We start from the raw sequence: 12,213 nt of genomic DNA, 5'->3' as shown, positions 1-12,213 counted from the left end.
GCACCCCAGAGTCACTGATGCAAGTGGGACGCGGTGGCTAGCGTATCTGGTCTGATTCCACAGTAGAGCTACTGTAGCACAGACATCAGCAGTGCGCTTTCCTGACGTTCGTGCCGACCAAGCGCGGCGTCTGACTTTGTCGGACCGGCTGTTGAGTGCTCTGGAGCTCTGGTGATGAATGGGGGGCAGCGAACGACTGCGTCTCAGAAACAAATAGACTTAACGAAAGTCGAGAAAAGCAGAGAGAAAGCGGTCGGTGTCGTCCAGACGTGAACGTGGTCACTGTGGTCGCCGTGGTTGGTTGTTGTTGTTTTTTTTGGGTCCAAGACCCAAATTGTCATGTCTTTTGGGGTCCCAATATGCAGTGGTTAGTACCTACCAAAAGTGGGCCAAGGAGGGACAACCAGTCACCTGCTGACAGGGTCAATGGGCACCCTAGAGTCACTGATGCAAGTGGGACGCAATGGCTAGCCTATCTGGTCTGATCCCACAGTAGAGCTACTGTAGCACACATTTCTAAAAAGGTTCATGGAGAAAAAAAAGGGTATGTCTTGTGGAGGGGTCAGAGACGAGATCTTCACAATGTTGGATGTAATGTTGTAGCTTATTGTATAGAACCCATATAGCACCATGGACAGCTCTCATTAGTCTGCAGGCAAAAGTATTGGGACACCTGCTAATTCATTATTTATTCTAAAAGGCTATTAAAAGTACTTTCTCCTGCTTTTGTCTGTACTCTACTGTCTCTACTGTCCGGGGAAGGCTTTCTATTATATTTTGGCATAGCTGTGAGGATTTGATTGTATTTAATGACAAGAGTGTTAGGAAAGTCCAGATGTTGGATGATCACCACTTTACCTCATCCCCAACTCCCCAACACCCCCCCAAATTATTGGATGGAGCACCATCCATCATTCCAGAGAGCACCGTTCCACTGCTCCTCAGCTCAATTAGACATGGTGCCAAGAGGTTCATGTTTGTCTGCTCCAGAGAGTGCTATTCTATTAGCAGGGACTTCTTCTCTACAGGGACTAGACTAGTTGTGAGTGCGCATTTGCACATCTGTGTCAGCAGTAGGTGCAACTTAAAGCAGCTGAGTGCATTCATTAGAATGGGTGTCCGCAAACATTCGGACAGTTGGTGTACTTGATCTCAAGAAAGCGGCCGGACTGGTTGGGACTTGTTGAATAACCGAGCTTTAAAAAAAATGTCCCTCGTCTGACGACGTGCTTATCCAGCCACGGCATCTGGCTCAGGCTTTCCTCTTATTAGCGTGATGTGGATATTCCAGGTGCCTCCTCCATTTTTCCTAAGAGACGAAACGTGGCAGTGAGTTCGGAGCGAACGGAGCCCTGAATTCTCGGCGGGCGCCTCGGCGCAAGTTTTTTGGAGCGTAAACGGAAAATCCCGCAGCGTCACCTGAGGCAAAGTTAGTTACAGCCATGTATTAACCCCACCTCCACCTCCACCTCCACACACACACACATATACACGCGCGCGCGTACACACCTCTTCATCTCCTCCTCTATACACATACACAAACATGTTTCTCAAAGCTTCCAAAGCCTACGCTTCGTGCGCTCCTCTCTCTCCACCTCTACCAACTCGGTGACACACACACACACACACTCCACTGTGCCACACCCGGATAAAAAAAAAAAAAAAAAAAAAAAACTCCTCAGCGGTCTCTCTCTCTCTCTCTCTGTGTGTGTGTGTGTGTGTGTGTGTGTACGGGGGAGACGTCTGCGCGCACTCTGAGCTGTTTCACCACCCAGCCTAGTGGGTGGGGGCGAAAAAAGGAGGGGAGCACTGGAAGAAGAAGAAGAAGAAGAAGAAGAGACAAAAAGAAAGGGCAGGAAAATGCCTCTTTCCCTCAGTGCGAGGTGAAACCCAGATGTGGCGGGATGTTTGGAGAGGAATCGGTTAATCCGAGTGCCATCCGTCCAGAGCTGAACAACAATGTGGAGGCAGCTACACTGCTCGCTTGAGGAGTCGCCCAGAGGCTTCGAAACGCTCCCCAAACACCAGCGAGCCTTCGCCGAAGAATTCATGCCAGTGGGCGCCGGTGGACGGCGGTGGACGCGGCGTGGACATCAGCAGCGCGCTTTCCTGACGTTCGTGCCGACCAAGCGCGGCGCTCGGACTTTGTCGGACCGGCTGTTGAGTCCTCTGGAGCTCTGGTGATGAATGGGGGGCAGCGAACGACGGCGTCTCAGAAACAAATAGACTTAACGAAAGCCGAGAAGAGCCGAGAGAAAGCGGTCGGTGTCGTCCGGACGTGAACGTGGTCACTGTGGTCGCCGTGGTCGCCGTGGTCGGTTGTTGTTGTTTTTTTTGGGTGGTTGGTGAGACATGGCAGCGGCAATAGCCAGCGGTTTGATCCGCCAGAAGAGACAAGCCCGAGAGCAACACCTCCACCGACCTGCTACCCACCGACGGAGGAAAAGCCCCAACAAGAACAAGGGGCTGTGCAACGGCAACCTGGTCGACATCTTCTCCAAAGTGCGAATCTTCGGCCTTAAAAAGAGAAGACTACGGAGACAAGGTGTGGGCTGGTGACACTCGCTTATTAACCTGTAGTTTCTTTTCACAACCTGAGCAAATATTGCATACTGGCAATCATTTCCAGGGCTGGTAATATTTCAGTGGAGTTGATTTACACCTAAAATCCTGGCACGTTTAGTCCTTCCTGTGAGCTTTTCTCTTCTTCTTCTTTCCGTCCTTCTGTCTCAGATTAAAGTCTCTAATTAAGCTGCGGCGATACTGTTTCACTTTAATTACAGTTACAAGTTTCCGTCTAGGTGAATTAGACACCTTCAGATTTTATCTGTCCACTCTTTCAGACGCTGCCACTCTTTACAAATGACAAATTCGCCGCACTAATGAGAAACTCAGGGTGTTTCTTCTTCTTTTTCTTCCTTGAGAGTCAATCTTACTCATAGTCACAGGTCCAAGGCTTTATTTCTGGCCTGACGTGTTGAATAAGGTGCTTGGAAAATAATCTGCGTTGTCTTTACTTCACTAAAAAAGGGTTTCTTTAGGGGAATGAAAAGCTTAGTTGACTCATAAAAACGCAATTATTAGCAGAACGCTTTTTGGTGCTACATTGAAAATTAAATAATTAAAAAAATATTTTTTTAAAAAACCCACCCACAGTCATGGTCACAGGTCAGTAAATCTTTAAACAGGGTTCTCTGAGGTGACATGGTCCAGTATATAATCAGTGCCTTTGATTAGGAACCCACAAAGAAATATTTTTAAGAGTGCAGAGAACATCCAGTTAATCTGCCAAAGAACATTTTAAGCATTGAGATGGTTGTCATCTGTGAGTTGTCTTTTCTCTCTCTCTCTCTCTCTATATATATATATATATATAGAGAGAGAGAGAGAGAGAGAGAGAGAAACTATATATATAGTCATCACTAGAGAACCCTTTAAGAATCCTTTATTAAGGATTTACAAAACATTATTTATAGAACTAATAAAAAATTGACCTGTAAAATGTTAAAGCCCTTCCTGGTGTTCAAAGTCTCTCTTTTATGTATATAAACCATTGCTTTTGCAAAAAAGCCATGAACATTAACCCATTACACCTTACATAAAATAATCGATATCCAAAATAACACAGTCAAATATCTGTAATATTAGATTGCATACTGCATATTGCATATTGCATACTAATGACACCTCAAACTATAAGAACATGATAACCGCACTGCCATTCATTTCTCCATTAGTGTCTAATTCTATTTCATAGCCCAAACATTAGACCTAATACATGTTGCCCTCTCACTCACATGGTTCTGGACTGCAAGTAAAATATCTAAACGATCTTCTCCAACATGCAGGCTGACTAAAAGCCAAATTGGAGGGTGTGGTCACGGCACAAGCCATTATGTTTGGTGTTCTACTGCTTCTAGTGGTCAGGTGTGGGATTTACAACTTTAATTGGCTAATTCGCTTTTTTTTTTTTTTTTGGTCCCAAGAAAGAATTTCCACTACTGGTTAAAACATGACATCTTTACAGCTGGAATTGACATTAGAAATGTAGGAAACTCACCTTTTCCTCATCATGATATTTCAGTGCCTCAGACCATTAAGTTTACTTGTAACTACATCTCAGCATTTCGTCGCTGCCCAATGAGAAACATTTATCTCCAAATTGGTGATGGTTTCCAGAAGAAAAACTCTTAACTCTGAATAGAAGTCAGTGTAAAATAAGAGGTTATTCCGTGTCATTTAGAGCATTTCTGTTGGCCTATTTGTCTAGAATTATTTACAGAGTGTACAGAGCAGCTACAGGGTTCAAACCATGGAGAAAATGGATAGAAAATGAAGATATATGGAGACTTTAACAAACACTTTGCATCTCCAAAAAAAAAAAAGCAGCAGAAACCGTTCTTAACTTTCAATGGAAGTCAGTGTAAAAAGTCAAGTTGGAGATTTTTTTTGACTGGCTTATTTGTTATGAAAATTTGACACAGTGTAAACAACAACTGCCAGATTCACGTAATGTCAAGAGTGAAAAGCAGAAAAAATGGAGAAGAAAGATTTCTGTGTGACTACAACGATACAAGAACCATTTCTTAAGGACATACATCTGTATTAAAAGCAATAATGGTAATAATGGTAATAAGGATAGTTATGGGTCTATGGATTTAGTATTTACACAGTGTACAGAGCAACTGCAGGGTTCAAACCATGGAGAAAACTAAAAAAGGAAAAAAATGAGGATACACTGGACAGCAGCGATGTGCTCGGGTGACTTCATCTTGCCATGTTTCATCTTTTTATTCCATTAAAGTGAGGCTTGTTGAGGCTTCGTATCGAAGTAACGCAAGCTTTGCCAGTGCAATAATTCAGAGGCAACCGTGCGCCAAAGCATTTGAAATGGCGTCATTATTATACAACTTTAATCTCCTCTGTCTGATTTATTAGCTGACCTGCTGTTTGGCTTGTGAGGTATCCGTTCTCCTCAAGCTGGCGTATTGCCACAGTTCATTTCTGATTATCTTTAGGTAGATCCTAAGGCCTGAGTACACTGGCACATAGCAGCTTATAAAGCCACGGCAGATGGATGCTTTGGCACTTTGTGGGTGGGTTTGGTTTTTGTGGCTATATCAAGAAAGGTGTGTGTGTGTGCGTGTGTGCAAGAGTGTATCCGAGTGTCTGTCAGGGCGAAATATCACACTGTGAATAATAGACATGGCTAGTGTGCATATGTGTGTGTATGTGTGTGTGTTTGTGTGTGTGTATGTGTGTGTGTGTGTTTGTATGTGTGTCTGAAGCCTGAGGGGAGAAGTAATGACAAAGACAGGCAGTCACACGATAACAGGTGACGGCCATTTTGTTAAAGTGGCCGTGCTGAAACCCTTTGTCTACGGCGGCGCTTTTAAAGGCTATGTGTTTCACTAGCAAACCACAGAAGAACCTAATGGCCCGGGACCGTGTTAAAAGCAGATAATGTGGGGTAATAAAGAGAGTTATGGGTTATTTAGCCCACTCAGTGCCTGATGAAGAGGCACTGTTGTCACTCTTGGTTGAGTGAGTTTTGAAGATGGTTAGTGAGGTTAGTTCTCTATACTGTAGAACTAAAAAGGGTTTGTTGACTGCAGCAGTAGCAGAACCCTGTGTGGTTCTGTACACAACCTGTTTAGAAGATTTGTTAAAGGGTTTTCCATCCATAAAATAAAAAATAATAGAGAAACTATTTGACCAGGGAAGCGTCTAATCGTTAAACAGTCATGCTCACAGGTCAGAGGCTTTAATTGTCAAATCTCGTTACTCTCCAATTAAAAACATGTATCTCCAAAATAGTGACTTTTCAAGAGAAGATATGCCCATAACTTTGAATGGAAGTCAAGGTAAAATCAAAGTTTATTCCAAGTAATTTAGAGCATTCCCACTGGTCACACAGTGTACAGAGCACACAGTCTACATGGTTCAAACCATGGAGACAAAATATATATATATTATATCAATTATATAAAAATGGAGATAAACTGTCACACAAAATTGCATCTCCAAAAAAGCAGCAGAAAAAAAAAATTCAATGGAAGTCAGTGTAAAAAATAATTGTGTTGAATTTCTATTGGTTTATTCATGATGAAAAATTGACATAATGTACAGAACAAATTCCAGATTCATGTAATATCAAAAAGTAAAAAAATTGCAGAAATGGAGATACAAGATTTGTGTGTGACAGTGATCATTTTTAAAGCCTTTACTAGAAACCCATTGAAGAACCATTTCTTAAGGACATACATCTGTGTTAAAAGCAGATCATGTGGGGTAATAAAGTGAGTTATGGGTTATTTAGCCCACTCAGTGCCTGATGAAGAGAGGGTGGTCACACTTGGTTGAGTGAGTTTTGAAGATGGTTGGTGAGGTGGTAGAACCGTCTATCTAGTTCTCTATAAAACACAATAGCAGAACCCCCATTTGGTGCTACATTTTAAAAAGATTTTTAAAGAGTTTTCCAGATGATGAAGGAACCACTTAACCAGGAGAGTAACTCATCTTGAAGCAGTGATGGTCACAGGTTAAAGGCTTTGCTCATTACACAATGGAAGGAGCAAAGTGCCTCTATGGTGCTTTGTAAAGTACCTTTTAAAAAAAAGCTTCTTGGTCATTTTATTTAAATGGTATGAGGGAAGATGTTAAGGTTAAGGGTCTGTGTTTGTTGTTAGAACCTTGTTACCAGCCTCAATGAAACCCATATGAATGCATGAATATTTGCCTGTATTATTGCATAAATTATTATTTGCTTCCTGTGAAAATAGACATAATTTTTATATGAGCCATTCAAACATTATGACTTTGTGTAAAAACAAATGTGTGTTTGTATGTGTGTGAGTGTGTGTGTGTGATGGTGACTTCACAGGAAGTCATTCATTTTCTTCTCACTTGAGATTTATCAGGCCAATTTAATTGCAGCCATGACAACCTGTCCACAGCTAGGCAGTAGTTATACACATGGAGACACCTCATCATCGCTCATGCACACACTCACATACACACACCCGCACACACAGCCACAAACAAACAACCTCTCAAAATATTGATTTCTGCACTCCGTCTTTCTCCCTCACACATCACTGTCTCTCAGACACACCCCTCTATTGAAAATGCTTCAATGTTTTCATTCCGTTCTTCTTCTCTTGCATTCACTCCCTCTTTCACTCTTCTGCTGCTCAAACCCAGGTCTGTCATACAGTGGTACATGTCACAGTATTATCATAGTCACAGTGATGAAGGTACGCTGTAGGTGCACTCAAAAAATGAATGAATAAATGAAGGAGGCTGTTTGATTGACACCTTGAAAATATGTTGACATTATTTGCAAGTAGGGCTTCTCTTGCCTTAAGTGGTGAAAGCAGATACTTTTGGGGTTTCAGGGGCTGCAGGGGGACATAATGGGTATTTGTCTGTGTATGTTTGTGGCAATTATGATATTGGTAATGAGTATTTGATAATAAATTGATAATGAATTTGCTTCCAAGTGATCAAACAAAGTAAAAATAATAATAATAAAATAATAATAAATAACATTAATTTACATTTCTTTAAAATAATTTAGGTAATAATAATGCATTTTATATTATATATAAATTATATTATATTTATTGTTATTATTATTATTATTATTATTATTAATACATTAAATTATATATATATATATATATATATATATATATATATATATATATATTATATTATATACACACACTATAGTTATTGTATATTTTACAATATACAAAATAGTTGCTTATCTTTTTTTAAATTACTTATATTATATTATATAATAATTATATACTATTATATATTATATTATATAATATAATATAATATATATATATATATATATATATATATATATATATACTTTACGTTAAATTTTAGTTTTTATTCATTACTACATACAGAATATTATAATTGCAGTGCGAGGGGGTCACACACATAGAATTGTCCCCGATAACGACAAATTCTGTATATCATTGCCATCATGCAAAAACATGTATCTCCAAAATGGCAACTTTACAGGAAAAAACTTAGCTTTCAATGGAAGTCAGTATAAAAAGATATTTGGCACATTAATTTGGCACTTATTGGTCCTTTCATTATGAAATTTGGACACAATGTAAAGAACAACTATCAGATTCAAATTATTTAAAAAAGTGAGAAACAGCAAAAATGAAGTTATGAGGTTTTTGTATGCCAGAGACGGTATGTTAAGTCTTCTCAGTCACACAGACTCATTCATTTCTCTTTATCTTTTAGAACTACACCCAACTGTCCTGTAGTGGGCCCTTTTCAAAAAAGTAGTCCAGGCTGAAATACTCCTTACCACTTTAATGTGAATTGAGACAAGTGGGTCTAAAGCATTTATAGCATATATGTGACCTCACATAACCAAATGAGTTCAAAACAGAACATTTTTGTAGCTTCCATAAACATAGGCAGTACCTAGACTGTTTGTTTTGAAACTCTGACAGTGTTTACACATTAGATCACCCTCTTTTACTTTGGAAGTGAGGGAATTGTGTTTTTACCATGATATAAGTCCTTTTTTACAGCAATACTGTAATGATGAATACCCCTTCAACCACTAGTGCTTACCTGCGTAATGCCGACATCTATACATAAATATCATTAGTGTCCTTGCTGTCTGATCCGCTCGTCTACCTGTCCTTTCACTCCCGTATAAATTATTCAGAGAGCAAGGCTGAACACTGAAGCCAAAGGAAAGAGAGAATGATTAATAGGTTGATTCATGAACGATAATCTTTTCATAATAGCTAGATGCCACTGAACGAATACACTTAAATGCTCGAATATGCTTAAACGGTTTTTTAAAAGGAGTTGGAAATGCACAGGTGAATCCTTGTGAAATATGATTATAAGATCTCTTATCTGGCATTAAGGGGCTCTGTGACCCACGTATCTTTCAACACAGTGTTAATTAAAACATGCTCATTTTCATCACAGGACGTTTTATGCAATGGTGAAACACCAGAATCCAGAGCAGCTTCATTTTTATTTAATTCTCAAAATTAATTGAAAAGTTTTTAACCTTCTAACCTTAAGTGTTAGGTATAGGATCTTTTTAGTCGTTTTCATGGATTATTTTACTTCAAACAGCTAACTGTTCAACGACAGATGATAACAGAAATGCTGCTGGTGGGATCATAATCAGCCACAGCTACATAGGAGAGGGAAGTTAATTCAGCAAAATATGACGAAGTGAGTTGCCTACTTGATATAGCTTCTGGTGTAGTGGTTGATCAGAGCATAGGGGAAGGGAGTGGGCTGTGCCCAATGTGTAACCCCAGTTGTTAGGTGCAGGATTTTGTCATCTTCCTGTATTTTTTCACTTTCATTTCTTATTTTGGTCAATTATGCACATGCAGGGCAATTTAATGAAGTAATTGGATTGTATTTTAATGTAACTCATTATTTCTGTCTATTTGCGTTCTCTTTTATTTATTCTTAAATATTAAAGAAAAAATAACATTCATGCCCCATTATGTGGCTTTAGTGAAATTTACTCTTAAATAACATTAAAAATAAACTCTCCCATACTCTCCCATTAAATAGTAATTACACAGTAATTATATACACAAAAATCACACACTCATACACAGTTCACCCCCTAATGTACATATTATGACAAGTAGTAAATTGCACTACTATTGACTTTTGAATATGTTTTCATTCATATTTCTTTTCAAAAAACCAAAAATGTAAAGTATTAAGATAAATGAAAAAAAAAATATTATTTTTCAATCATTAGGTTGTTTTATGTATAAATATTGTTTAACAGATCTAAAACACAGCATCATCTATTGTGTGCTTACATTCCCCGTATCTTCTATCTCCTACTGTCGCTGAGTTTTCTTCACCATTAAATTTTTAAAGCATGGTTTCTACACCAAGGCTAATTATTCAGCCTCTGCCATTCACTGACGCAGAAACTCCTTCTGAGTTCTATTCATACAAATCCTTCTCAGCTGCATCTGTGACGGTCTTGTTAAGATGGATGTGATGTAGACTATGAAACACTGATTGAGATGGTTGAAAACACCCTGATATAATAGGATCAGTCACTCCATAGTCTCTCCACTGGTGCACAAACGTCATCCAGAGGTGAAAACTAGATCATTAAAATGTTTGGATCATTACCACAGATGAGTGGACAACACAGTTACATCATTGTCCTTAGCAACGGAGATGTCATGTTCGCATACTTAGGGTGTACTGCAGGGTATTTGTTAAGGTTCCTGTGAAGAGGTCATTCAACTAGCATGTAGCTTCTGATTTCTTCATTCCACATCATGTCAGTATAAATGATGTACCAGGCAAAGCTGGACATCGGCTTGACCATTCTGTCTCTTCCTGTGGTGCTGTCACACAAAAAGGTCTAAATTTTCTAAATTTGTAGGTAGATACACGAACAGACAGACAGACAGATAGACAGACAGGTAGATAGATAGACATACAGATATATAGATAGATAAATAGATCGATTAATAGATAGATAGAGAGATGCATAGACAGATAGAGAGATGCATAGACAGACAGACAGATAGACAGACAGATAGACAGATAGATAGATAGACAGACAGATGCAAAGACAGGTAGGCAGATAGACAGACAGCTGGATAGATAGACATGTAGGTACACATTTCGCCTACATTTACCTTTACCTTTAGATTAGCAGACAGGTCATTTTAAGAGAGGTAGAAATACCCACCTGAAAACACAGACAGGCATATACATATATGTAGACAGACAGATAGACAGACAGAAAGATAGATAGACATGTAGGTAGACAGGTAGATAGGAAGACAGAGGTTATTTTAAGAGAGGTAGAAATGCACACCTGAAAACGTAGACAGATAGACAGGTACTTAGATAAACAGACAGACAAATAGACAGACAGGCAGATAGATAGACTGGTAGATAGCCAGACAGAGGTCATTTTAAGAAAGAGAGAAATGTCCACCTGAAAACTAACAAGCTGTAGAATTCACACAGTCCTCGCAGTACCACTGACTTTAGGTCTGCTCTCACTCCTCCATGTAGGGTCAGAGTCACCCCCTTGCCCTCAGCCCAGCATGTCTCAACACTGCCTGCCCACTCACTGCTGTGCATGTCACAATGGCCAGCTGTCCAGCAGCTTCTGTGTGTAAACCTGAATTATGTCCTGAAGTTCTTTAGAGTGGAACATGGACGTTCCTTTCTATTTTGCCATGTACATCTTTGCTGTCATGCAAAAACCTCAAATCTCCAAAATGGCAGCTTTAGAGGAGACAGAAAAAAACTTATAATGGAAGTCAAGGAAAAAAGATTTTCAACAATTTTCAGATTCACATAACGGAAAAAAAAAAAATGGAGATACAAGGTTTTTGTCCAACTGCGACAATATGCACTGTTTTAATGAAACCAGACCTACATGAGTCTCAGTAGAAGAAATGACTTTTTGTGGTCACTTCTTTAATGCAGTTGTAGTTTATAGGTTTCTACCGTGCAATAGTTTAATTTATTATTCATAAGTAGACCTTTTCAATGTGCTTTATTAATTAAGGATGCACCAATGTGGGAATAGGACATGGGCCGATATTGATAGCAGTGTTTTTTCATTTGGTTAAAAGTTTTGACTGTAATTCACTGTTTTTGTTATATTTTAACAGTATAATTTAAACAGTAATGCAATGGGAACCCATGTTTTTTTTTTATCCTGGGGATGAAGTGAGGTGGTGATCATCCAACATCCTGACCTCACTAGCGCTCACTGTTGCTGAATGCAATCAAATCCTCACTGCAATGCTCCAAAAACTAGTAGAAAGCCTTCCCTGGACAGTAGAGACAGTTACTCCAACATTTGGGATTTGGGAAGACACAATGATTCAGCAGGTGTCTCAATACTTTTGTCCATAAAGTATACATAGTTTAATAGTTTTATAGAGGTGTATGAGTGTTGAACCTTTAAAAGACCCAAAGAAGTTTTTCTTGATGTAAAGGTTCCTTGTCAGTTTTATGGTCACATCTAGATTACAAAAATGATTCTTTATGGAACCAAAAGTGGTTCTTTCATGGTATTGCTCAAAGAACCTTTGCTAGCTAGCTTTTGAAGAGTGGTGTTTCTGCCAATGTTGACGCTGGTACAGAAATTCTAAAATATAGAAATTAGGACTAAATGGACTACCTGAA

The 12,213-nt window shown here is 39.2% G+C and overlaps 1 protein-coding gene across 2 annotated transcripts in view; it reads left to right on the top strand.

Moving 5' to 3' along the window:
* The window catches only part of LOC140535382 (fibroblast growth factor 14-like), a 97,074-nt gene that overhangs the window by 49,466 nt on the left and 35,395 nt on the right, over positions 1–12,213 (top strand). Inside the window, exon 1 of one of the 2 annotated variants that reach the window (XM_072656707.1) lies at positions 1,739–2,545. The exons of the other annotated variant lie outside the window; for it this stretch is intronic. Within the exon in view, the coding sequence (XP_072512808.1) occupies positions 2,353–2,545 (193 nt within the window). The 5' untranslated portion in view covers positions 1,739–2,352. Of the gene's footprint in view, positions 1–1,738; positions 2,546–12,213 lie in introns of those variants that run through there. 2 annotated transcript variants of the gene reach the window in all.

Source organism: Salminus brasiliensis, chromosome 15, assembly GCF_030463535.1.
Source record: "Salminus brasiliensis chromosome 15, fSalBra1.hap2, whole genome shotgun sequence".
NCBI classification, from domain to species: domain Eukaryota; kingdom Metazoa; phylum Chordata; class Actinopteri; order Characiformes; family Bryconidae; genus Salminus; species Salminus brasiliensis.
The sequence above is the reverse complement of the archived record's forward strand: the minus strand, read 5'-3'. Positions and strand labels throughout refer to the sequence as shown.